The 27,700-nt window shown below is 42.7% G+C and overlaps 1 protein-coding gene across 1 annotated transcript in view; it reads right to left on the bottom strand.

The window, feature by feature from the left end:
- Positions 1-27,700, bottom strand: part of DCX-EMAP (Doublecortin-domain-containing echinoderm-microtubule-associated protein) — a 403,415-nt gene that overhangs the window by 106,382 nt on the left and 269,333 nt on the right. The window contains exons 7-9 of the mRNA XM_067140171.2: positions 26,194-26,343; positions 14,867-15,038; positions 14,350-14,445 (exon numbers count right to left, since the gene is read on the bottom strand). Coding sequence (XP_066996272.2) covers positions 14,350-14,445; positions 14,867-15,038; positions 26,194-26,343 — 418 coding nt within the window. The remainder of the gene's footprint in view (positions 1-14,349; positions 14,446-14,866; positions 15,039-26,193; positions 26,344-27,700) is intronic.

The following is a 27,700-nucleotide window of genomic DNA, read 5'->3' as shown; positions in this document are numbered from 1 at the left end:
TATTTAAGATTTAATGCTCCCTCCAATGTTGAAATGAAATGAAATGGCGTATGGTTTTTAGTGCCGGGAGTGTCTGAGGACATGTTCGGCTCTCCAGGTGCAGGTCTTTTGAACTGACTCCCGTAGGCAACCTGCGCGTCGTGATGAGGATGAAATTATGATGAAGAAGGCACATGCACCCATCCTCCGTGCCAGACAAATTAACCAATGATGGTTAAAATTCGCGACCCTGCCGGAAATCGAACCCTGGACCCCTGTGATCAAAGGCCAGTACGCTAACCATTTAGCCATGGAGTCGGACTCCGATGCTGATAACATCAAATTCGAATATTTTCAACATTTAAGCGCAGAGCCCACCTGAATAGCGACTTTCCCAGACTTAGTGACCGGGGTTCGTATAACGACAGTTTGGAGTAGGATCATCAATAGGACCAGCGCGTGGTGAGAGAATGGACACCCGTCCTTATACAGGATGAGCAACATACAACTGGAGTGGAAAGTATTTAAAAAACTGACGCGGAATTGATCGGTGTTAAAGAACATGAATTTTGCCCTCCCAGGAAATGTTACTTCCTCTTAAAACAATAATCACCACCACCTGCAAATGTTGGAAACCGTGATTTCGATGCACCAATCGATTGCTGTCACATATCTGCGCGTGCGAATCTCCCGCATGCTCTATCCCGAGTACGTCATTACTTGTGACTGAGTGAGAGGAGCAGACGTCTTTAGTGACCAGTTGAATGCAACTCAATATGGTGCTCACGATAACGTTATCGAATGTTATGCGAAGCACGATTAGCAGAAAACCTGTGCGGAACTGTTTGCTCAAGAGTTTAAGACTGGAAGTGTTTTGAGAATGCAAATATTAGTGGCAAAATGGCGCAAAATGGGCTCTGTAGCGAATAAAAACCGTAACTATCCGAAAAGAGTTTGAACACCAGAAAACTTTGCTCGAGTGAAGAAAACGAAGTCCGAAGAAATCTCAGCGCCGTTCATAGTGCAAATGGGAAAGATCGTTGTGTCGAAACCTTGTCAGAAATGACCTGCATCCCTATCCTTATAAATTTACTGTTGTGCACGCGTTAAAGCGTACACACGAACCTTCGCGTGTTGAGCATGCCCATTAAATGTATGGCCTACACACTTAACACAACGTATTCACATTAGAGAAAACTTTAAATAATCCAAAATATAAATCTAATAAGCGAATCTCATAAATGCCCCGACGCAACGCCTATAATAATTTTTTTTTCCAACAATCTTAAAAATGATGTTCATGTTCATTTTTTTTTTGCTAAGGGCTTTACGTCGCACCGACACAGATAGGTCTTATGGCGACGATGGGATAGGAAAGGCCTAGGAGTTGGAAGGAAGCGGCCGTGGCCTTAATTAAGGTACAGCCCCAGCATTTGCCTGGTGTGAATATGGGAAACCACGGAAAACCATTTTCAGGGCTGCCGATAGTGGGATTCGAACCTACTATCTCCCGCATGCAAGCTCACAGCCGCGCGCCTCTACACGCACGGCCAACTCGCCCGGTCATGCTCATTTCTATAGTTGCTAAGTTATAAAGCCTATCCATTCAGAATCATCCAGCTGATACATTTTATTGAAGAATACTGCAATTCAGAGACGAAGTGTCCATGTTAAATAATTATTTTAAAGAAATTAAACAGTTTATGGGAGATGGCCGGTTCATGATACCCAAATGCGTCTATGAAGAAATGGTACGTGTAATGCAAACGATTCCGCTACGGATCAGCCGACAGAGAGCAGCTAAGTAGGCGCAACTATCACACTGAAGGTGCTGTATGAGTAGAGTTATTTACTTAGGAATTCATAATAAAACACGGTATTTTCTACAGCGAATTAAAGTGAAATTCTTAAAATATGCGCGAGTAGATTTCTGTTTGTTAACCGTTTGACTTCTTTCATGGCTTCTTTCGCAAATTATCTGAGGCTCATACTTATATGGATTAAGCTCAGTTTTATGTCTGGATACCTTTTCTGACGCCAACATTACGTGGAAAGTTGTATTCACAATTTCCCGTTTCTGTAGTGGTTAGTAGTGTCAAGTGTTGTAAGTAAATGAAGGTGTACACAAACACTCAGCCGCCGAACTGGAGGAATAGACCATACAGGTTAAAATCCTCAGCCCGTTCGGAAATCGAACTCGGGGTCCTCTGGAACAAGGGCCACTACACTGACCGTTCAACTAAGGAGCTGGACGATTTTTATTTATTTATTTATTTATTTATTTATTATTTAGTTATGCATTTATATTAATAGTGTCATATATGTTTTAAGAGGATTAACATTTATGCCTTGTTGTGGAACACATATCAACAACAGTAATCCCCAGGCTCTGTTCTTGTGAGTTGGCTCTCACGTGTCCTTTGTGCGAGATGTACACAAGATGCACAACGCTCCCCTTGCCTAAGGGACATTTAGTCAGGTGCAGTGCCAAACGCGAACTGTATTTTTGAAGAAAGGTGGTAATACACTGACTGACAGTGACAATGCAACACCAAGGAGGAGTGGTTCGAAAGGGATGAAAGTTGGGGGAAAACAGAGTCGGCACGGACGAATAATTGATGTTTATTTCAAACCGATATTCAGGTTACACAATGCGCACGGCATCGACTCAGTAGGATGTAGGACCACCGCGAGCGGCGATGCACGCAGAAACACGTCGAGGTACAGAGTCAATAAGAGTGCGGATGGTGTCCTGAGGGATGGTTCTCCATTCTCTGTCAACCATTTGCCACAGTTGGTCGTCCGTACGAGGCTGGGGCAGAGTTTGCAAACGGCGTCCAATGAGATCCCACACGTGTTCGATTGGTGAGAGATCCGGAGAGTACGCTGGCCACGGAAGCATCTGTACACCTCGTAGAGCTTGTTGGGAGATGCGAGCAGTGTGTGGGCGGGCATTATCCTGCTGAAACAGAGCATTGGGCAGCCCCTGAAGGTACGGGAGTGCCACCGGCCGCAGCACATGCTGCACGTAGCGGTGGGCATTTAACGTGCCTTGAATACGCACTAGAGGTGACGTGGAATCATACGCAATAGCGCCCCAAACCATGATGCCGCGTTGTTTAGCGGTAGGGCGCTCCACAGTTACTGCCGGATTTGACCTTTATCCACGCCGACGCCACACTCGTCTGCGGTGACTATCACTGACAGAACAGAAGCGTGACTCATCGGAGAACACGACGTTCCGCCATTCCCTCATCCAAGTCGCTCTAGCACGGCACCATGCCAGGCGTGCACGTCTATGCTGTGGAGTCAATGGTAGTCTTCTGAGCGGACGCCGGGAGTGCAGGCCTCCTTCAACCAATCGACGGGAAATTGTTCTGGTCGATATTGGAACAGCCAGGGTGTCTTGCACATGCTGAAGAATGGCGGTTGACGTGGCGTGCGGGGCTGCCACCGCTTGGCGGCGGATGCGCCGATCCTCGCGTGCTGACGTCACTCGGGCTGCGCCTGGACCCCTCGCACGTGCCACATGTCCCTGCGCCAACCATCTTCGCCACAGGCGCTGCACCGTGGACACATCCCTATGGGTATCGGCTGCGATTTGACGAAGCGACCAACCTGCCCTTCTCAGCCCGATCACCCTATCCCTCGTAAAGTCGTCTGTCTGCTGGAAATGCCTCCGTTGACGGCGGCCTGGCATTCTTAGCTATACACGTGTCCTGTGGCACACGACAACACGTTCTACAATGACTGCCGGCTGAGAAATCACGGTACGAAGTGGGCCATTCGCCAACGCCGTGTCCCATTTATCGTTCGCTACGTGCGCAGCACAGCGGCGCATTTCACATCATGAGCATACCTCAGTGACGTCAGTCTACCCTGCAATTGGCATAAAGTTCTTTTTTTTTTTTTTGCTAGGGTCTTTACGTCGCTCCGACACAGATAGGTCTTATGGCGACGATGGGATAGGAAAGGCCTAGGAGTTGGAAGGAAGCGGCCGTGGCCTTAATTAAGGTACAGCCCCAGCATTTGCCTGGTGTGAAAATGGGAAACCACGGAAAACCATCTTCAGGGCTGCCGATAGTGGGATTCGAACCTACTATCTCCCGGATACAAGCTCACAGCCGCGCGCCTCAACGCGCACGGCCAACTCGCCCGGTGCATAAAGTTCTGACCACTCCTTCTTGGTGTTGCATTTGCTCTGTCAGTCAGTGTACATTGGTACACCAAAAGTACTAATTTAGATATAAACAATGTTTAACAAGAGAATAGATCTGGCATTCTGAACAGTTTGTAAATGACCAAGCTAAAGCCAATTTTTCCATTATTTACAGATAATTAATATATATGGCCTTCGGAAAAGAACAAATTTGGCTTTCTTCTGTTGGCTTAATTTGATGCTAAATTAAATTTAACTACTCGAAAAATACTTTTAACATATTAGGTCGTGTTCAGTGCAGATAGTGGGTATTGAAGAGATGTTAACTACAGAACAAAAATGGCCAACCAGAGCCCAGTGATATCCGAACCCACGACCTTCCGATATTAATAATGAACACAGATTAATACGTCCGCCTCTGTGGTGTAGTGGTTAGCGTGATTAGCTGCCACCCCCGGAGGTCCGGGTTCGATTCCCGGCTCTGCCACGAAATTTGAAAAGTGGTACGAGGGCTGGAACGGGGTCCACTTAGCCTCGGGAGGTCAACTGAGTAGAGGTGGGTTCGATTCCCACCTCAGCCATCCTGGAAGTGGTTTTCCGTGGTTTCCCACTTCTCCTCCAGGCAAATGCCGGGATGGTACCTAACTTAAGGCCACGGCCGCTTCCTTACCTCTTCCTTGTCTATCCCTTCCAATCTTCCCCATCCCTCGCAAAGCCCCTGTTCAGCATAGCAGGTGAGGCCGCCTGGGCGAGGTACTGGTCATTCTCCCCAGTTGTATCCCCCGACCAAGAGTCTGAAGCTCCAGGACACTGCCCTTGAGACGGTAGAGGTGGTATCCCTCGCTGAGTCCGAGGGAAAAACCGAACCTGGAGGGTAAACAGCTGATGATGATGATGACAAATTAATACGTTGAAAGTTTATTTTGAGTACAATGCGGTCATGAACGATCCAGACGTTCAAGATTTGTGTCATATTCTGAGCACGTGTTAGCCTTGGAGCGGTTAATTGGCCCGTCCACAAACATCACGCCGGTCGTACGTCTAGAATGTTAACATTAGCCGAGATTTGAAGACCGTCTCTCCCCATACCACAGTCAAATCAAGTGATAAATTGGTCGTTGCGCTGTGTGATAATGTTGTAGCAGAAATACTGACCCGCAGCACATATACAAGGTATCATTAGAGCCAGAATGCTTTGAAATCACTCTCACAATACTGAACGTTACCGGCCAAAGTTCTAAGCTGAAATACGAGGGCCATCCAGAAATTAAGTTTCCCTATATATATATAAAGACAAGGGGTTGCTTGGCCGAGGTGGTAAAGGCGTGCTCGGTTTCGCCCGGATGGACGTGTGTTCGAATCCCCGTCAGGATGTCCTAAAATTTAAGAAACGAGATTTCCACTTCCGGAGGTGCACATGGCCCTGAGGTTTACTCAGCCTACACCAAGAATGAGTACGAGGTTAATTCCTGGGGGCAAAGGCGGCCGGGCGTAGAACTAACCACTCTACCCCATAGAGTGCCGAGGTTACGGATAGTGGAAGCCTTTACCTTCCACCCCTCCAAGGGCCTTCATGGCCTATCCGGAGATGACTTTGCTTTGCTTTGCTTTTTATATGTATAAAGACAACATAGTCACATGAAAAACTTTATTGGTATCCTATACAGCAATGCTGGAGCTATTTTTCGACATAATCACCACCGGAATTGAGACACTTGTTATATCGTGCAATCAACTTTTGTATGCCCGTGTCGTAGAAGTTTGCCGACTGGGAATGGAACCGGCCTGTGGCATTCGTATTCAGCTCTTCATCCGTGTGAAGATGCTGAAAGGAGGACAGGAATTTCTTGAGGTGCAAGAAAAGATGAAAATCACTGGGAACAGATCAGTGTTGTACGGCGGATGATCAAACACTTCCCAGCCGAACTCTCGATCATTGCCATGAATCAGAACAACACCTACTCTGAGCATTCCTCACCTCTTGTTTTGAATGGCCCATCGCACTGTCCGTAGAAACTTTATCACAGACCGAACCTCGCAGGCGGCGGGAGAAATAATAAGTTACGAGATGCCATTTCGAGCCACTGGTGCTGCGCTACTGACATCAGGCGGGATTTGTCCGGCCGGTGTATGATCTGTCACGCATGCTCATATTTCCCTGCTAAATACGTTTACTTCACAAGAAAAAATACGGATACTTCATTTCTGGATGGTCTACGTATTTCGCATAGCGGTTTTTGCAGGCGCAACGACGATATTTATTTTCTATATATGATTTGGGCCTGTATGGACTGGTGTTAATAATAATTTTATTTTCAATGGCTAGATCTTGTTCGTCTGCCGACCTTAACATCTTGCCAGTATCTCTGAAGGCTATGGATCAGTGCCTTCTTTCCCTCTTCACTCGGAGACTCCCCTCGTTTTATGGGCTCTGGTTCTGCTGTAAACTCCAGAGAGCTTTGGAACAACAGTCTAAATTCATCCCTCTTACTCACTGTTTCTGAGATGCCGGTTTGTTTCGGAGTCTTGTCGACCGAGCGAGTTGACCGTGCGGTTCGGGGCGCGCAGCTGAGAGCTTGCATTCGGGAATTAGTGGATTCGAACCGCACTATCGGCAGCCCTGAAGATAGTTTTACGTGGTTTCACATTTACACCAGGCAAATGCTGGGGATGTACCTCAATTAGGCCATGGCCGCTTCCTTCCCACTCTTACCCATTTCCTTTCCCATCGCCGCCATAAGACCGATCTGTGTCGGTGCTACGTAAAGCAGATTATAATAAAATCCACTTTGTCACCTTTGTTCTCATGAAATTTCAGATCTTTTTGGCCAGTCGGTTATTAGTCGTACCGAAGGTGCAGCCGAGGAAAAGTTGTCTTTTATTTTTCATTGATAATGTATGTTTCTATCTTGCTGCGTAATTCCTCATTATATTTCAATGGTGCCTGACCGTCAACCCGTATGTTGCCCAAAATATTTCGTAATATCCTGCATTCTCCATTTTCTAGCTGTCCGGCTTGTCCTTGTCTACTTACGGTGATATATATTTCACTCTCTGGGACGTATGCATTAGTGGTGACGTACATTGTTCACATTGTACTATGTCATCTAGTCTGGGCTAGATAAAGCCTTTACCGAGCTTGATAGCTGCAGTCGCTTAAGTGCGGCCGGTATCCAGTATTCGGGAGATAGTATGTTCGAACCCCACTGTCGGCAGCCCTGAAGATGGTTTTCCGTGGTTTCCCATTTTCACACCAGGAAAATGCTGGGGCTGTACCTTAATTAAGGCCACTACTGCTTTCCTCCCACTCCTAGCCCTTCCCTGTCCCATCATCGCCATAAGACCCATCTGTGTCGGTGCGACGTAAAGCAACTAGAAAAAAAAAGATGAAGCCTTTAGTTTTAATTGATCTATCTCAGTCTCATTCGTAATTCTGACAATATCAAGATAGCAGAGGTACGAGTAATATCAGCAACGCCTTTCTTGTGCTGCCAGTCCGTGAGATGATTGGTGTGGAAGTGTCACTCTTAAGAGTGAGCTTGGTAGAGCTTTATGTAACAGTACATTATAGCCCTGCCCTCATTTCTCTAGAAGACCTCTTCAGCAACACATCGGCTATATGTAAATTTTGTTGGAGGATGTGTTGGAGAGTTTTTTCTTTTTGCTAGTGGTTTAACGTAGCACAAACATATAGGTTTTCGGCGACGCAGTGGTGGGAAAGGGCTAGGAATGGAGAGTAGAGACCGTGCCCTTAGTTAAGGTACAGCTCCAACATTTTCCTGGTGTAAAAATGGGAAACCACGGAAAACCATCTTCAGGGCTGCCGACTGTGGAATTCGAACACACCATGACCCGAATGCAATCTCACCGCTACGCGACACTAACCGCACGACCAACTCGCTCGGTTTTGGGGATTTAATCAGCCTTCAACCTACATAACACGACGCAGATCCACGAAGGTTGTAGACTATCTATATCGTCACTGCGAGATTAATACCGCGTACCTGACATTGCTCTCTCTTCCTACTCATTATTTTCCTTAAGACTGGTCACGCCACGCATGGTTAGAATATGCAGTCCATCAGAACAATTTTCGTGTTGTGCTCATTTTCCGACGCGAATATGTAAAGGAAAATGAACCTTACCGTACCGTGCTGTAGGAATGTATGTTTGCATGACGTATTTACGTGCTCCTACAGTATGATTTACTTAAGATTCATTTCCTTTACACACAGACATAGGAAAATGAATACAACGGAAATTGTTCTGAAGAACTGCATATTCATATGTGGCTGGAGGCATGACCAGTCTTATGGAAAAGCGTTGTCAGAGACGCGGTATTGCTTCCTCAGTAACGATATGATAGTTGCAACAACTACACTTTATTAGGAGGAATGTCCATAACGAGTACTTTTTTTCTACTTCTGTGTTTTCCCTTTCTCTTTGTTTATTTACTAGTGTTCTCGTCATTACAGTAGACTGATACTGCATTAAATGCCCACCGTTATATACTGCATGCAAACGTGCTTCGATCACGCAACCATCTGAAGCTCTGATCTGGAGAGAATGGCCTTTTTCTCGCTTTCTGGTTACGAATACGAGTTTGAGAGTTCTACAGCGAAATACTGTCTGTGTGAGATCCACCAACAGCGTTCAGTATGTCTTCGATGGACAATGGACTGAAATATCAGCCCCGGAATCTAATTTTGATATTACCCTCTTATTTCACATGAGTTGCGGCATGTTTCTGGCAATAACTTGGAGAGCAAATATATTAAACATACAAGCGACACGTATTCAATGTGCAGGGAGAGCATTTGAATGAAGAACCAGTTGCGTCGTGTTATTCCTATCGGTGACTCGACAGCCGTCTGTCTAAATTCATGAATGGGAGGTGCGCATGCATATACTGTATTCTGGTCTTGGATGCAAGGCATACTTGACAATGAGTGAATTCAAATAGAATGAAGCGTTTATGAATTGTGTGCTGTTCTTTTCCGTGTATTAGATAACGAAGTAATAATAATGTTATTGATTTTAGTCACACTAACTATATTTACGGTTTTCGGAGACGCCGAGGTGCCGGAGTTTTGCCCTTCAGGAGTTCCTTTACGTGACGGTAAATCTACAGACACGTGTGTGACGTATTTGAGCACCTTCAAATACCACCGGACTGAGCCAGTATCGAACCCCCGAACTTAAGTTCAGAAGGCCAGTGCTCTACTTCTGAACTACTTACGGTTGGGCCATCCATCTGGTATAAATGCAATAAGGAAAAACGGGATAACTGTGATAATTAAAATATTGAATATTATTACCTATTGGTATTATTGCAAAGCCTCCGTGGCTCAGACGATTGCGCGTCGGCCTCTCACCGCTGGATACCGTGGTTCGAATCCCGGTTACTCCATGTGATATTTGTGCTGGACGAAGCGGAGGCGGGACAGGTTTTTCTCCGGGTACTCCGGTTTTCCCTGTCATCTTTCATTCCAGCAACACTCTCCATTCTCATATCATAGCATCTATCAGTCATTAATAAATCACTTTGGGAGTGGCGACCCCATTGTAATAATAGCCTATATTTGATTCATCCATTCCTTCCCTGACCCGGTCAATGACTAGAAAACAGGTTGCAGGTTTTCTTTTTGATTATTGGTGTTATTATTCTTTCGTAATGTAATTAATTATTAAACTACATTTTGATGTTTTAAGGTTCCAGTAAATTAAATGTTCTCTCCTCAGCTGCTGGAGTTCCGTAGCTGTAGGCTGAGAGTAGTAAATAAATAAATAAATAAATAAATAAATGAATAAATAAATAAATAAATAAATAAATAAATAAATAAATAAATAAATAAATAAATAAATAAATAAATTCATAAATAATTCTGAGCTACTCAGTCCGCCTGAATCATGAAATGTGTTATGGTTCAGTATATGTTAATCACAAGTATTTCTTCAAGCACCAATGCAGAACCTTTTCAGTAAGTGTAAAGATGTACCTTCCCTGAAGAGATCGAGCCTTAACGATGATAGTTTTAAGGATCAGTTATTTTCTAAAGTAAGTGGCAAATTATGTGAAATGTTAAGTGTCACTAAATACAACAAAAAATTATGAGAAAAATCATTTCGAACGTTCCTAGTTATCATGTTTAGTTTCTCGCTTAATGAGGCAATGCTTCAAAGAAACCAAAATTAAGGGATACCCTTTTACTGACAAACGTTGGTATCATTCGAGCACAATGCAAAAATATATATAATAAATAAATAAATAAATAAATAAATAAATAAATAAATAAATAAATAAATAAATAAATGAATAAGTAAATAAATAAATAAGAATAATCCGGTGATTTCCTTAGGATTGGCGTTCTGTGATATAATTGTAACTGCAAATCCACATATTACTTGTGAAAAAGTAGTCTGTAATTGTAAATGAATGATATATTTCTCAAGTAATTAACTGTAATTGAGTTCAATTACATTTTTCCTTGTACTTCTTTTATCACTACCCGGTTTAGAAAGCCAAGAATAACGGCCGAGAGGATTCTTTCTAGGCGACCACATGACACCTCGTAATCTGCAGGCATTCGAGCTGAGCAGCGGTCGCTTTGTAGGCCATGTTCGTTCGGCCTATGAAACCCAAGAGGCAGCGTGACTTCTCAGCGAAGAAAGATGACATTCGTCATCGTTTGGAAAATTCTGCATAATAGCCCTTAGGCAACTTTAACAACAAGCGGAAATGTCTTACGACATTGCTCGAGAGAATACCTAATTCTTGAATTTAAAATAATCTCCTTTCATATCGTTGATGAGTAATAAACTTCTTAAAATAGTTCATAACATTGTTGTATGGTTGCCACAAATTACCAATAAACTTAAATCCCACCCTCTCCTCAGTTTCTGGCGATCCGGAACTGGAAGAGTGGAATAATAATAATAATAATAATAATAATAATAATAATAATAATAATAATAATAAAGTTATTGACTTTACGGCCCACTAAATACTTGTACAGTTTTCGGAGACGCCGAGGTGCCGAAGTTCAGTCCCGTAGGAGTTATAAGTCTACCGACAAGAGGTTGACGTATTTGAGCACCTTCAAATACCACCGGACCGAGCCAGTCAGCCCGGCCAGCGAGTGGAGTATTCAATTCGATGGTTGCCGCTCAGCTCTGCCGACACACATCAACGACTGTCGCATTCACCGTGCGGCTAATTCGTATTTCAAACGTTTCTACGGTGCTATTGTTAGAGTTCAGCAAAGAACGAGCGGTAGTTTCCCAGAACTCTAACGTCTTACATACCACTATATGTGCCGTTTATTATAATAATCATAATAATTAGTCCGCCTCTGTGGTGTAGTTGTTAGTGTGATTAACTGTCATCCGCGGAGGCCCGAGTACAATTCCAGGCTCTGCCACGAAATTTGAAAAGTGGTACGAAGGTGGAAACGGGGTCCATTCAGCCTCGGGAGGTCAACTGACTAGAGGGGAGTTCGATTCCCACCTCAGCCATATCGCAATATACTCACATTTCGGGGGTGAATGAAAATCCATAGTTTGTTTCCAGTCATTCGACCGCGTCAGGAATGGAATGAACGAAGGCCCCATCTAGCGGTGAGGATAGGAATTGTCCCGGCTGCCGAAACCTGTCGCATTTCTCTGGGGCAATGGTTAATGACTGACAGATTGAATGAAATTATATTGGACAGTGTTGCTGGAATGAAAACCGGAATACCTGGAGAAGAACCTGTGGCGCCTGCGCTTTGTCCTGCAAAAATCTCACATGGAGTGACCGCGGTGTGAACCACAGGACCCAGCGATGAGAGGACGGCGCGCTGCCACCTGAGCCACGGAGCCCTGTGCGAAAGGAAAGACAATTGGATTTTGGGGGTACGCCAACCACGAAGTTTGAATACCACTGTCCTTGGTAATCTATCCTCCTCCATTCACCTCACATGACCCCAGCACCAAAGCCTGTTTATATATACTCCATTTATCGAGTTTATTCCTGACCCAGCCTCTATCTCCGTATTTCGAGTACCCTCATGCCATCGTTCTCACCTGCTTTTACTAGCAGTCATTCTAACTACTCTCTTCTCTGTTACTTCTAACGTATGAAAACAGATCTCCTGAGTGCATCCGGCTTTCACTCTCGTACAGTAAAGTCAGTCTGAAAGCAGACCAATTTAAAAATAGTTCCCTCCGAGAACTAGCTTCTTTCTTGCAGAATAACGTTGATTGCATCTCTGAACTCACTGCATTATGTTCGTTGCACCTTAATTCAATTTCACTTACTTCACTTCCATCCTGAAAGAATACACATTCTAAATACTTGACGTGATCCACCAGTACCAGTTTTGTAATTCCCGACTTGATATTCAATCCCCGTAGGTTTTTTCCTACCGATATCACTTCAGTCTCGGAAATACTAATTTTCATTCCTTCTCGCTGCACGTCTTTTCAAACTGCAAGATATTAGATTGCACGCTTTCAATACACTCAGACTTGAAGACCAATCTTTGACATAGACAGTACAGCTTACTACAGTTCCATTCAACTGAATCCCATTTTATACCTCTCAGAACGAGCAAGTGGCTGTGCGGTTTGGGTCACGTAGCTATCAGCATGTATTCGGGAGATAGTGGGTTCGAACCCCACTGTCGGCAGCCTTGAAGATGGTTTTCCGCGTTTTTCCCCAGTTTCCACCAGGCTGTACCTTAATTAAGGTCACAGTCGCTTCCTTCCCATTCCTAGCCATTTCCTTTCCCATCGTCGCCATAAGACCTATCTGTGACAGTGTGACGTAAAGCAGATGGTAAAAAATAAGAAAGACGAAGATACTTTTCAGTAAACGACCCATGTAAGGGTTAAAGATTAAGTTACAGCCTTGTCCAACCCCCTGTAATTTACTTTGAACCAATAACTCGCTCTGCCATCAATTCTCACCCCAGCTCGTTTGCCAACATGAAACACACCTGATTGCTTGTAGTAAATAACTCACAAACCAGAACCCAGCAACCTACAGTAGATAGTTCAAAGATCTATTGAGATTTTCTTACATTTTCAAATGATCTACAGTTTAAACAACTGCAATACAAAGTTTTTGAATAGTTAATGTAACTGTAAAAAGGAGCTCTAGGCAGTGAAATTAAGATATAGGTATAGAGATACATTATACTGCGAACGGCTGCAAAAATATAGAAATACACATTCACCTCTCTACTTAGTATGAAACGTGGCATGGACTTTTCTCAGTAATATTATAGTAAAAAAATAGTTAACACTGTGTTGAATGCACGATTCCAAATATTCATCAGTTAAACAAGTTCTTGGCCTAATTTTTAACGAGGTTCATACTTTAAAAAATTACCCGGAGGCCCCGGGTTCGATTCCCGGCCAGGTCAGGGATTTTTACCTGGACCTGACGGCTGGTTCGAGGTCCACTCAGCCTACGTGATTAGAATTCAGGAGCTATCTGACGGTGAGATAGCGGCCCCGGTCTCGAAAGCCAAGAATAACGACCGAGAGGATTCGCCGTGCTGACCACACGATACCTCGTAATCTGCAGGCCTTCGGGCTGAGCAACGGTCGCTTGGTAGGCCAAGGCCCTTCTAGGGCTGTAAGTGCCATGGGGTTTGATACTTAAAAAAAGGAATTAAGAAAGGTACATTAAAGCAAAGAATGTCTTTAAACAAAGTGCTACGTCAGTCGTAAAAGTATAACTTCTCTTGCAGATCACAATCAAACGTTTTTAGGGTTCTGCAACACTTCTCATCCACCGAATCAATAAATATGAGAATTGAGATGCAGCAAGCTTCACTACATCATACACATGCGAGGGAAAAATCATTTTCAGCCATTGAAAAACCTGCTGATACGTGAACATGTGAACGTCCTAGAATTTAGAGCGGAGCATTTGATCTTTCCTCTCTCCTTAAAGTTCGCGATCTACTAAATAATTATGTTCTCACTATCAACCTGCCCTAAACCAATAATCCCTCAGTATAACAAAAAGTTTCACCTTGGTATTCTGTCATAGGCCTACTCTAAATCTATGAAACATAAACATAACTGTCTATTCCCGGTATGTGAATTATGGAGCAGAAAACAGTGGTGTAGTGTAATTGATGAAATTAATTACAACTTAATCTACTCGTTTTGTCGACTGTAAAGGAAGTTTACTATAACTACAGCAATGTACTACATACCGCCACTTTTCCAAGCAGGTGTCCCCACTGCCATTGCCATACGGAGAGGATTCGTTCCCTGCCTCCGTCGACAGCCAGCACGTAGCTGCCACCGTTCTGGAAAAGCAAAGAAGCAACTCATTTTCACCATTTAAGGCACAGAATCCCATACAAACGGAGACACAGTGGTGGCACTACCAGCGCCATAGTTGTGATATTGAGTAATTAGGAATGCCTCTTTCCAAAATAATATAATGTTGTTGATACAAGACATCATTGGAAATAAAAAGTATAAGTACGTGTAAAATTAAAGTAAACCGATCTTCCCAAACACCGAATGGTTTCGTTGAGGGAGGTGTGAATGATGCTCCTACACTAGCATCCTGCTCATGGTAGTATGGTAAAGCACAGCGGCTTCATAGTTACTGTGTGCCAAGCTGTGGTTGGTATCTCAAAGGAGGCTTCAAAGTAACCGACTATCGAACTTCAAAACACGAGGTGTCATTCAAAATAATAATACGAAATACGGGATACTCACGAGTTGTGAGAAGGCGACGGCCGAGACGCCCACTTCGAACTCGCCCATGCCGAACACATACAAGGTTAATAGCGTCTCGGTGCTCCAGATGCGGATGTGCGCCTGCGTCTTGCGGTTTCGTCCCGCTCGCTGACCAGACGCCACCATCTCGCGCGATGGGTGAAGATCCATGCTGAAAGAAACAGATAAGACTGCATGAGAAGCCCGTGTTCTACCTCCAGACCTGGAAGTGGTTTTTCTCCTCAAGCCAATCTTAACGGACGCAATGATTGCGGAAAATGAATGAATAAATAAATAAATAAATAAATAAATAAATAAATAAATAAATAAATAAATAAATAAATAAATAAATAAATAAATAAATAAATAAATAAATAAATAAATAAATAAATAAGTCTCCAGCATTGAGAGGGAAGGTGACAGGATAATTCAAATATGACCAGGCCTTTTCTTTTATACAAAAACAACCAGATGCAGTAAGTCTATGACATATACAGTAGTTCCAGCCTTCTATCCGAGTGGTGGACACCTCGCCCAATCCTTGTCTGGGATAAACAACAGCAGGCTTCGGATGTTTATAATAAAAAGCAAGAAATATACATTCAAATATGACCTTAAAATAACTAAATATGACCTAAAAATGGCAAAATATGACGACTGTGACTGCGTTTGTGTGGGTTAATCTCAAGACTCACACAACGGAGTTCGATGCGGTTTTAAACTCGGTATAGAACATTAACTGAGGAAGGTTTAAGATTGTGAAAGTTTGATGTAGAACAATATGGAGCCAATCAGAAATATGCCATCTTTTAATAAAAGTTTAATAATTATAATCTAATAATTTCTACATTCACGGAATTCATCATTACTATTTCTTGTAGTGTGTCCTTTATTTAGACATGTTTTGTTTTTATATTTCATGCATTTGGGAATATAGGGTATGTACTTATGCATAGTGCCTGAAGACAAATTCTGACTTCAGGAGATTCTCGTACGAAAGTGACAGAACGCAGGCCATTGGTAAACATTGTTTTATTATGGTATAGACAGCAAATACACAAGACTACGTACAAAGGACAGGTCTCCACTGGTTACAGACCTTCGAAATAATTACCCAAGGTTTCCACTGTGCGTTGCCAGCGGTGGGGCAGGCGCTGAATACCACTTGCTGCATGTGTACCGCCAACGTGTGACACCCCTCTCCGAAATGCTGTTACGATGTCCTCTTTGTTAGCAAACCATTGTCCACGAAATGGCTTCTTGACTTTGGGGATTAGATCATAGTCACATGGTCTCAGATCAGGCGAATAAGGCGGCTCCTGCTTGTTGACTTCCATTTTGTGACGCTCTAACTCACACAATGAACTTGGGGCATGCTCAGACCCATACTGTTGTTTAGATACACCATCTAGTGGCATCATACGCAAGTACATACCGTACGTTTCCAAATCCATATCTTAGATTTTCCGTGTTGTCTCCTGCTCGCGAGAAAAAAGTTGCCATGACTTATGACTCGACGTACGTAATAATAATAATAATAATAATAATAATAATAATAATAATAATAATAATAATAATAATAATAATAATAATAATAATAATTCGAGCTCGATACTGGCATTATTTACCCATGGGTTCGAAAATATTTTGTTCGAGTTAAATCACTACACCGTTGTGAACTGTGCATGGAAGTAGGTGAGGGGCATATTAAACATCCACTCTAATAAACCATTGGCGTATTGTTTTCTTCGCTCAGTATTTCATTCAGTTCACAATGTTGTGAGTGAAGAAATACACAATCGAGGGGTGGCAACGTTGCATCTTCGAGCATGTTAAATAATAAAGCACTTTACTACGACCAACAGACGAGAGTAGAAATGATCTGGGACATTCCTAAGGGCACCCGGAAGGGGCTATGTCTGCCATGTTAAAATGGGCGTTTTTAAGGAACATTTTCTCATAAAGTTATGAACCAAGGAAATTCCTTTTTTGTATACATATTTATTAGACCATCGCACGTAGATAGACGACATCATTTTTTAATATCTTGTGTTTTTTTTGAAAATATACATTTTTAAGTGAACATCAAAATTTTAGGTTCTAAAAGGAGACATTTTGTTACATAATTCAGAAATTGTGCCTTCAATTTTAAAAATCTCGTGTTAAAATACGTAGAATGATTAGTTACATACCACCTACAAGTTTGGTTAATGTGCGTTCAGTGGTATCCGAACAAATGTTCCTTAGATCCACAAAAAACTACTTTTCAGGAAACGAGCCTCAAAGTTCCTTATGCATTCCACATTCGTACAGAGGATCATCTGGGTTCTCTTCCATCTCATCTTGTAATCTTCTATTTACACTTCTTTACTTCTGTCTTCCAAGCTTCACCAGATCCCTTTCTGCTGCATCTGCTTTCCTTTTTCTTTATCTATAATTGACATTCGTTTCAGTGTTGTGCTCTAGAGGTACCGGCATACGAGGTCTTTGTAGAACTTCGCTCTTCGGGATATTGCCCCCACTGTATATTGCCACGGCATCTTTAACACCAAAGTGGAGTGTTTTTATACTCACAATTTCTCTCTTGGGTACCCGAGTCCAGATCAAATGATTTAAGCATTCGTTAGGGTTTTGGGTTTTACCGAGAAGGCATTTCCGGAGGAGTTTTTCATAGGATAAGTCTGTAAAGACTGGCCTTATGGGTTCCGCGACTGCATATGGGAGACTGTGCTTGTGGTCGTGGTCGCAGTTTCCTTCATTTTTATGGTATTTGCACCACGTGTCCCCCCCTTTTGGTACAAACCATGCTGTGGTTGTTCATTCTGCATCTTTTTTGTAGTCAATTGGGGAACACACATTTGCACACTCACTTGTATCGTTCGGAATAACAACAGTGATTTTCCTCTTTCCCACATTCTTGCGCACCTTGAAAATCCTATTACTATGTCTACGCATCTTGTTCAGTGTATAAAACCAAACGAAAAAAAGCAGCTGAATATTGTTGTAAAAGAAGCCGCCAAAACAAACAATAAACACATGCAGTTATGTTCTCAATCATTCTGCCGTCCAGGTTGGCTAACAATTGAATGTTGCACTTTCCTGCAGCAGGGATATCCTCTCGCAGAAAATGACCACGTTCTGAAACATAAACACCTTAAACAGAGTCTTTGTCACCGCTTACAAATCGAAAGTAATGTTATGTCACATCAGTTCGAGGACATGTCACGCCCGACATCTGGAGCACTCCAGGTAATATAAAAATTAACACCCTTTCAAATGTCGCAGAGGTCTGAAACAAAAAGCATTCGAAAGAAGAAAGTCACAGGTATATAAAACTGCAAAAAAAATGAAATTTTTTCGATTTCACCCCTTCCGGGTGCCCTGCATGTCTTAATTACAGCGTGTTGTACTGTGTGTGTGTGTGCAATTATGGCTGTTTATTAAACGAACCGTGGATAGTCCCCGTAAGAAATAAAGGCAACCCTGAGTGAGTCGAAATGATAAACTTGTGAATACGCGCGCAGCATTATCTCTGCCTCCATCATACACCTCACTTCTCTTCCCTGAAGCACGGCAGTGGCCTGTACTCTGATATAGCAAATACGGCGAGTTCCTCAATTTAAATCGTGCGCCCGGAAGTAAAAAAAGAAACCTCGTTGTCTCGAAAAGAACATTTTTCTCCTCAAATCCCATTGCACCATCATACACAACACGAAGAGTATCTTTTTTTGTCGGTATATTTCTGATACATCCTGTATCACCTCGGCGTGGGACGTAAAGCCAATCATGAATACTATCGAAATATTACCAAAAATAGAAAAAACCGGCCATAACATGCATTTAGATGACACATAAAATGTGCATCAATACAATCAAAATTATTAAATCAATATTCAACATAGCGTCGTAGCTCAAATAGTAGTCAGGAGAAAAGTGATGCATTGCAGGCATCCTAACCGTACTAAGGAACGAATAGTAAGAGCTGAGAAACGTGCGACAAATGTCTTGTAGAAGACGTCGTCCATCCAGTGGCAATCTTGGAGGGAATCTAGAGGCGGTAAGAAACCCATGTGCGTTTGTAGTGTAAAATAGTTGAGAATGAAACACGTGATTGCATCACCGCCACAAACATTGACGGGGTTCCGGACATTGAGAAAGAACTTGATTCAGTATTTTGTCTTATTGCAATTATAATGTTTCGTAGCGGATCAACACCTAGGCCCAATACTTTCAAAAGAGTACAACACAGTTAACAGAAAATTGCACTGAAGCTCTTAGAGAGTACATAAATTAAGTCTCCAGTAGGTGACTGTGTTTGTGTGGGTTAATCTCAAGGGTCACACAACGGAGTTCGATGCGGTTTCAACGTTGGTATAGAACATTAATTGAGGAAGGTTTAAGAGTGTGAAAGTTTGATGTAAAACAATATGGAGCCAATCAGAAATGACTTTAGTGAAGGAAGTTAAAGGAAAAATTGTCACCCAAGCGTCTTCAAGGCTTACACTGCCTAAACCTTCAACGAAAGACCCTAGGTACGAGGCGCGTTTTTTAAAAGTAAGTACCGACATTTTTCAGAGAAATACAATTTTATTTGGAAAACGTTTTATTTTCTTCGGTTTCTATACACCTTAAAGTACTTCTCCACAAATTAGCCACCATCATTAAGGCACTTGTCATAACAGGGCACCGAAGTTTGTATGCGTTCATCATAGAACGACAGCAGAGACAGTGACGATATAGTGTACCGTCTGTCCTCACGAAGTTTTGCTTCAATCGCAGTCTTTATGACTATAGACGGTCGGCCACTCTACGGGACGTGATGAACGTGTTGACGACCCTCATTGAGGATTCGAACTCATTTCCTCACCATTCTATCCGTCATTGCATTTTCATCATACACCTCGCACACTTTGCGATGAATGTCAGCTGATTTAATGTTCCGTGCATTCAAGAAACTAATCACCGAGCGTACCTCGCAGTGGGCGTGTTAACGCTCAGTACTAGATGGCCACGATTTTTGAATGTTTCCAGCGTTGCATGTGGCATGTCAACGGATGAAGGAAGCCATGGGGGATGCGTAACATCCCAAACACAGCGCTACACTGGATATAAATGGAAACTGTGTTTACTAAACAAAATATGCCTCTCACATTTAACTGTTCATTAACTTCGATAATCTTATTAAGATAAAATACCCTTTATAGTAAATAATTAGCATATACGTCCGACTCGTTGACTGAATAGTCAGCGTACTGGCCTTCCGTTCAGAGGGTCCTGGAATCGATTCCCGGTTGGGACGGGGATTTTAACCTTCATTGGTTACTTCCATTGGCCCGGGGGCTGGGTGTTTGTGCTGTCCCCAAAATCCCTGCAACTCACACACCACACATAACACTATCCTCCACCACAATAACAGGCAGTTACCTACACATGGCAGATGCCGCCCACCCTCATCGGAGGATCTGCCTTACAAGGGCTGCATTCGGCTAGAAATAGCCACACGAAATTATTAGTAGCATGTAGTGTTAGTGTAAGTGCAGGAATAATTGATATAACGCAAGGGGAGAAAATGGGCTTAAATATGTATACGTAAAAAGCTCAGAATTAGGCAAACGTCTCAAATATATTTTTAAATTGCAGTATTTGCCTCCAAACATCGTGGCGAGGGATTTGTTGAATTACATAGTATAATTCCTGATAATCCTCAAAGGAATGCTTTCGTCGAGTAATTGTTCGAAAACTACATCAGTTATGACACCTACCAGTGTTCGTCAAGTATAATTGAAGAGTGTCCACTTCAAGAAAAAGTCAGTACAGTGGAACGTCGATATGTCGAATCATCTCGGGAGCTAAATTTGATTTCGAGTTATCGAAATTTTGAGATATAGAGAATATCGTTTTCGTGCATGTATAGCACATAATTGAGTCATATGTATCTACGGGCTTATACTGAACACATCATTTTTAACAGTACTTGAAAATATACAAACTCTATTTTACGGCATCACCCTTATTATAGTAACTTTTTAGAAGGCAGGATACAGTAGTGAAACACAAACATACCTCCTTAACACCTCTGGAAAAAATCCGTTAGTCTTTTCTGTTTGTTACTGTAAACCTTTCCTCCCTTTACGTTGAAACTTCCCGTCAATACCACGCAGCCGAGATTCCCAAATGGAGCTCGTAATCTGCGACTTCGGGGCTTGCTTTCGCACGTGACCGGTCATAATTCACACCCGAGAAACAGCGAGGATTCGCCGATTTTGCGATCATTAGAAGTTTCAGTTTTCACTTCCCGTCATATTAGCTCCCAGAATCATTGTAAATCTTTCTTTACTTCTTAACTGTTCTTCACAAACCACAAATGCCGTATTTACACAGTTAATATTACGCAAAATTCGAGTTACAGAGTATTTTTTTGCTTCAAGGGAAGAAATGCTTGCTTCGAGAAATCGAGAAATTCGTGTGATCCAATTTCGAGTAATAAAGAAATAAATAAACGTGAAGAGTGGGACAAATGACTGGGAAATTTAAGTTACTTCGAGATACTGAAAATTCGAGTAATGGAGGTTCGAGATATCGAAGTTCGACTGTCTACATGCATCACAGCACTGTATTTGAATACAATCGAATGCCATGAGCAATCCAGACTGGAAAGATGTAATTCGTTAAAATTTGTACCATACACCATCATGCGTACGTTCCATATGGATTCAGTTACGTTATACTTCAGTTTTCCCACAAACTTCTCATGGTGGAAATAGCGCCCTTTGAACAGATACTCCTCAATTTTGTGTGTGTGTATGTGTGTTGATTGGGTCATTCTATTAATAAAACAGTAAGTGTTTATTCGTAAGAAAAGTGGTGTCAGAAGTGGGACAAATGGGACAGAATCATTACAAAGACATTTTAAAAAACAATTTCAGGAGCTACATTCTTCTCTTCCTGGACTAACTCAAATTCTTAAGCAAGTCTAGAGCGAAACATAGTCTACATCTCGATCATCAAAAAGAAAATCAAAGTCATCTCCATAGAGGCCACGAAGGCCCTGGGAGGGGTGGAAGGTAAAGGCTTCCACTGTTTGTAACCTCGACACTTGTAAGGTAGAATGGTTAGTTCTACGCCCGCAGGAATGAATCTGGTACTCATGTTTCGTGTAGGAAACATTAGAAAACATGCCATACAGAAACATGAATATAACGTGAATATTTGGAAAAGTTATTCACGTGGTTCAATGTCCTTACTACAATACACCATAAACGTAGGGGCACCTTGAGCAACCACAGCAGCTGTAAAGCAAAAGAGTATTATTTCTGCTAAGACACATCCTTCAGAAAATGCCGTGGGCGAGATGGTAAGCCTTAATATCCATTTGCGTTAATATAATGTTCACTTTTGCGCTAAGGTACACATGAGCAAATGAGTAAATTACTTTCACTTTTGCGTAAAAGTACTGCACCGAGACAGGTGGCCAGAAGGGTCAAATGTCGCAATGAGCAACGGACATACATTAGGTGGAAAAGCAACTAAAAAAAAATATGTCGTTTTCAAGGAAATCGTGTAAGCCCGGTCACCATATATAAAAAATGCTCTCGTGCGGAACTAGTTGACTGATAAATGTAGAAAATGACAATGGACCATTTTATTTCTGGGGTGTAGGGGTAACGTGCTTGCCTCTTACTCGGAGGCCCCGGGTTCGATTTCCAGCCAGGTCAGAGATTTTTAGCTAGACCTGAGGGCTGGTTCGAAGTCCACTCAGCCTACGTGATTAGAATGAAGGAGCTATCTGACGGTGAGATAGCGGCTCCGGTCTAGAAAGCCAAGAATAACGGCCGAGGAGATTCGTCCTGCTGACCACACGACACCTCTAATCTGCAGTCTTCCGGCTGAGCAGCGGTCGCTTTGTAGGCCAAGGCCCTTCAAGGGCTATAGTGCCATGGTGTTTGGTTTGGTTTCGGTGGGCATATTTGAATTGGCTTGTATTCTTAATGTTTGAAGCAGCAGAGTTTTGAAGTTTATTTTGAACAAAATAATGAACATTTGTGATAAACTTTAGCTCTTGCATCACTTATCGCCTTCAACCATAGCTGAACTACGAAATAGATTCAATATGTCATTCCTGACGGGCTGTGTTGTGTGGATGAAGTACATAGCAAGGGGTGTTCGCTTGTAACGGTTAGTGTTGACTAGCTATCTCTCGGTACGGCGCCCAGCCAGACATTGTGTCTACTGCTCTTACCATTAATTTGTTCCAAAAGACACAGGCGCAGTCACACGTGTAGTAATGAAGATTGACATGTAGCCTCAGAAATGTAAAAACATGTATTGTAAAGTTACAATCCGATAATTAAGTGCAGCAATATTTGTTTGAACTGTTAGGCCTCCTTACTAAAGTTTTCCTTTCGTTTTCTTGCTCTTCTTCCCGGTAGAATTCGCAGCCATTATCCCCTAATTTTTCCTCTCTTCCAGTTCGGCTTGTTTATTACATTGATATTAAACGAATGAAACGCGCACGGCAAATACGTCAATGTCCGTATATTTAATTTTCTCCTTGACTAAAAATTATCCTCGCGACACTTCGGCGGCTTCGTAAGGTGAGAAGTAAAAAAAGCCGTTCCCTAAATCTATAATGTGAAACCTTTCTTGTAATGGTTTCACTAACAGATAACAAGGAGAGTCTCTTACTGTTACCGTAGCAGACTGAATTACTGGACTCCTAATAATAATTTTATTAGCTTTACGCCCATTCGGCTTTTAAGATGTCAGAATTTGTCTCGTATTAGTTGTGTTAGATGCTAGTAAATCTACCGTCACGGGGCTGGCGTAGTTTTGCACTCTCATATACCACCGGACTGGCTCCAAAACCCAGTGATCTACCGTCTGAGCCTGCAAGATACTTACCCGGGAATCATTTCTCGTATCTTCATCGTTGACACCCTCACATAGTTGAAACAAAAAGAAAAGCAAAGTCACCTCCATACAGGCCATGAATGCCCTGGGAGGGGTGGAAGGTAAAGGCTTCCACTGTTTGTAACCTCGGAAATTGTAAGGTAGAGTGGTTAGCTCTACGCCCGGCCACCTTTGCCGGCAGGTATCAACCTAGTAATAATTTTTCGTGTAGGCTGAGTGAACCTCAGGACCACACACACCTCCGGAATTGGAAATCCCATTTCTTAAATGTTTCGACTACCTGACGGGGAATATAACCCCGTCCTTCCGGGTGAACCGAGCTCGCCTTTACAACCTCGGCCAGGCAGCCCCTCATATTTGAAACAGTCTTTCAATATTTGAAAATTACTCATCTTCGTTCTCTAGCTGCCTCCCATGGAAGTTGAAGAAAGGGGTTCCCAAATTTGGAATGACAACCTCGGCTCTGCTACCTGATTCTGGCTTTGCTTCTCAATTTCATATACCCCCATGATATCCATTAAATAAATTGAAATGGCCGGGAGTGTCCGAGAACGTGTTCGGCTTGCCAGGCGCAGGTCTTTTGATTTGACTCCCGTAGGAGACTTGCGCGTCGTGATAAGGAGGAAATTATGTTGAAGACGATACATACACCTAGACCCCGTGCCAGCGGAATTAAGCAATGATGGTTAAATTTACCGACCCTGCCGGGAATCGAACCTGGGACCCCTGTGACCAAAGGACAGCACATCCATTAAACAAAAGCATAGGAAAAAATAATGTACATATTGGTATATAGCTTAGTTAATGCATTTTGGAATTTAAATTCGAAGAACGTGAAGGACGTAAACACATTCTACAGACTGTGTCCATGAACTCCTTTCTAAGAACTCATTGCGAGTTGTTAGGTACATACAGTGGCGGCTGGTGCAGAAAATCAGTTGTATGCTGTAACCCATCCCCCGTCCAAAAATAAAAATATTTAGAAATATATGCGGTTTTCAAGAGGCTCTCCACTGAGTTTTTCATACTGAACAAACACGCAAACAATCACAACACATATACACATTCCACATACAAAACTAATTAAACACACAATAACACCTTCAATCACAAAATTTCACGAACTCAGAAACATTTGATGTGAGCGCGCAGAAACAGAACTTCGCATCATTGAAATAAAATCAGCAACATCGTAATGCAAAAGTACATGTTATGTTGTATGTCCGCCTCCGTAGTGTAACGGTTAGTATTATTAGCTGTCGTCCTCGGGGGCCCAGGTTCGATTCGCGGTACTGCCAGAAATTTAAGAATGGCAGAATGGCAGGAGGGCTGGTATGTGGTTGACATGCAGCTCCTCTCTATTTTTTTGCTAGGGGTTTTACGTCACACCGACACAGATAGGTCTTATGGCGACGATGCTCCTCTCTATTGGGGGTGTGTCTGGAAAGAGTTGCACCACCTCAGCATGAGGACACGAGTTTACTTAGTGAAATTTATAAAGGAATAATTTTGTAAGTAAAGGACATCACAATATCATGTCCTTATTTTGACAACATAAAAAGTACATTTTTATATCTCATTGATTTACAAATGTGGCTATGGAGTAGGCAAGTTGGGAGTATTAAAAGACATGCACCTGATGGCTTCCTCTACAGTATTTAGTTTCCCGTTTGCTTTGAGCGATCCACTCTTAAATACTACCGCTGAGTCACCTGCCACGTTCTCATTTCGGTCGAAATGCTGGTGTGATCAGTGCTGCCTCTGTGTAGTCGAACGAAGACTCGCTGTGAAGTGATTTCCTGGCTGTTCTTTCCACAGCCTATCGAAGAAGTTAGGCACGCATGCGCAAAAGGCGGAGTTCCTGCTTTGTGGCAAAAGGTTTAGAAATTCTCGCTGAGCTACGCTGAGCTGTGATCTGCACAGCCAGCACCCGGCGTGGAGCGCACGACTAACGTGGTTGTGAGGGGAGTTGAATAATATGTTATTCTTTGGCTGGCGTCTTTTTCATTGCACTGTATTTGATTGTAGATAATATTATTAAAGTAATTTATTTTTCAAATAGACAATGTGCTGCAGCACTTCAGCACATAAGGTACGGCCGCCCCTGGGTACATACTGAGAACCGCACAGGTACGTTAGTCATTTCATATACGCAGATTGAATTCAAACACTGAAGGTGGAATTTTAGCAGCTTTTAGTAATAGACAAATGGTTTTTTACGGCGATAATTTCATGTATGTGCCAAATAAATGGATTGCACCAGTTTCAGGTGATCGGGAACTGGGGAATGAGGGTATTCCAGTCTGTTCTATTCTAACAGTTTTTGAAGCAACCAATTAAATATCAATAAATTTTATTCAATTTCCATTCTTCTCTGTGTGATAATAACATGTTGTGGGAAGGTAGACGGTACTTACCACTGGATATCTTCCGTGTGTCCCACATAGTGTCTTTGTGCCTCTTCGTCACGGTCATACAACACAGCAACCGCCGCAACGTAATACAAGAGTTCGCCAGTAGGCAGTACCCAGAGATTGCGTCGGGAGTCAGTTCCTCGGTACCCGTACCTGTCAGCTGTTAAGGATCATTATCCACATCTAAAACAGTCCATAGCAGTGTGTATCAACCATCGGGCAGCGAGATATTATCTCGGAATTTTTTACTTTACTTTTTTAAGAATTTTTTATGGATAAGTATTTTATAGAGGACATTTTTTTAGAGAAATAATTTTCGTGATTGTGTAGAAAAGCTCAGCCCCAGGTCGTCTCTGAACCCTAAAATCAAACATCTGTGTCGCAAATGTGGCATTTAATTTTGGATGATCGGGAATTTTCGGACATAGACATCTTTCTACATTCGGAATACCACTACTGTTGAACGGTTATATAAATTGCCTAGAAGCCGATTACAACAATGGATGGTGAATCGTCTGTTCTCAAAACTGAACGAAATTACATATTTGTTGGAAATGTATTTATGAGTAAATTTGTTGGGACCGGACCCTCATGTCATAGAAGAAGACTTTACTGGGTAGCCGCTGGTTTGTAGCTGTGTGGCGATGGGTTTCTTTCGAACAACAGGACTTCATAATATAACATTCACTGGCCATTGTCATGTTTTCCTTTGTTCGTACAATTTCTGTTGCAGGTGCTGAAGTTTAGAGTTGGTGAAGGAGATTTAGAGATATTGAATAATTACTACAATCTATGAAAGCAAGAGTCTACGAAGAAAATTTCCGTAGTACCACAAGTCTTACGACGTTATTGCTATTCTACGTTCGATGTGAGTGACCCCTCTGGATGTTGCTGGATTTTGCAGCAGTGGTTACCAGCCACATTGAAAATTTCTTAATCAATTTCTATAAGACACTGACTGACACAGCAAATGCAACACCAAGAAGGAGTGGTCAGAACTCTATGCCAATTGCAGGGTAGACTGACGTCACTGAGGTATGCTCATGATGTGAAATGCGCCGCTGTGCTGCGCACGTAGCGAACGATAAATGGGACACGGCGTTGGCGAATGGCCCACTTCGTACCGTGATTTCTCAGCCGACAGTCATTGTAGAACGTGTTGTCGTGTGCCACAGGACACGTGTATAGCTAAGAATGCCAGGCAGCCGTCAACGGAGGCATTTCCAGCAGACAGACGACTTTACGAGGGGTATGGTGATCGGGCTGAGAAGGGCAGGTTGGTCGCTTCGACAAATCGCAGCCGATACCCATAGGGATGTGTCCACGGTGCAGCGCCTGTGGCGAAGATGGTTGGCGCAGGGACATGTGGCACGTGCGAGGGGTCCAGGCGCAGCCCGAGTGACGTCAGCACGCGAGGATCGGCGCATCCGCCGCCAAGCGGTGGCAGCCCCGCACGCCACGTCAACCGCCATTCTTCAGCATGTGCAAGACACCCTGGCTGTTCCAATAT

Source organism: Anabrus simplex, chromosome 2 (genome assembly GCF_040414725.1).
Source record: "Anabrus simplex isolate iqAnaSimp1 chromosome 2, ASM4041472v1, whole genome shotgun sequence".
NCBI lineage: Eukaryota > Metazoa > Arthropoda > Insecta > Orthoptera > Tettigoniidae > Anabrus > Anabrus simplex.
Note: the sequence above shows the minus strand (reverse complement) of the source record. Positions and strands in the feature narration are given on the sequence as shown.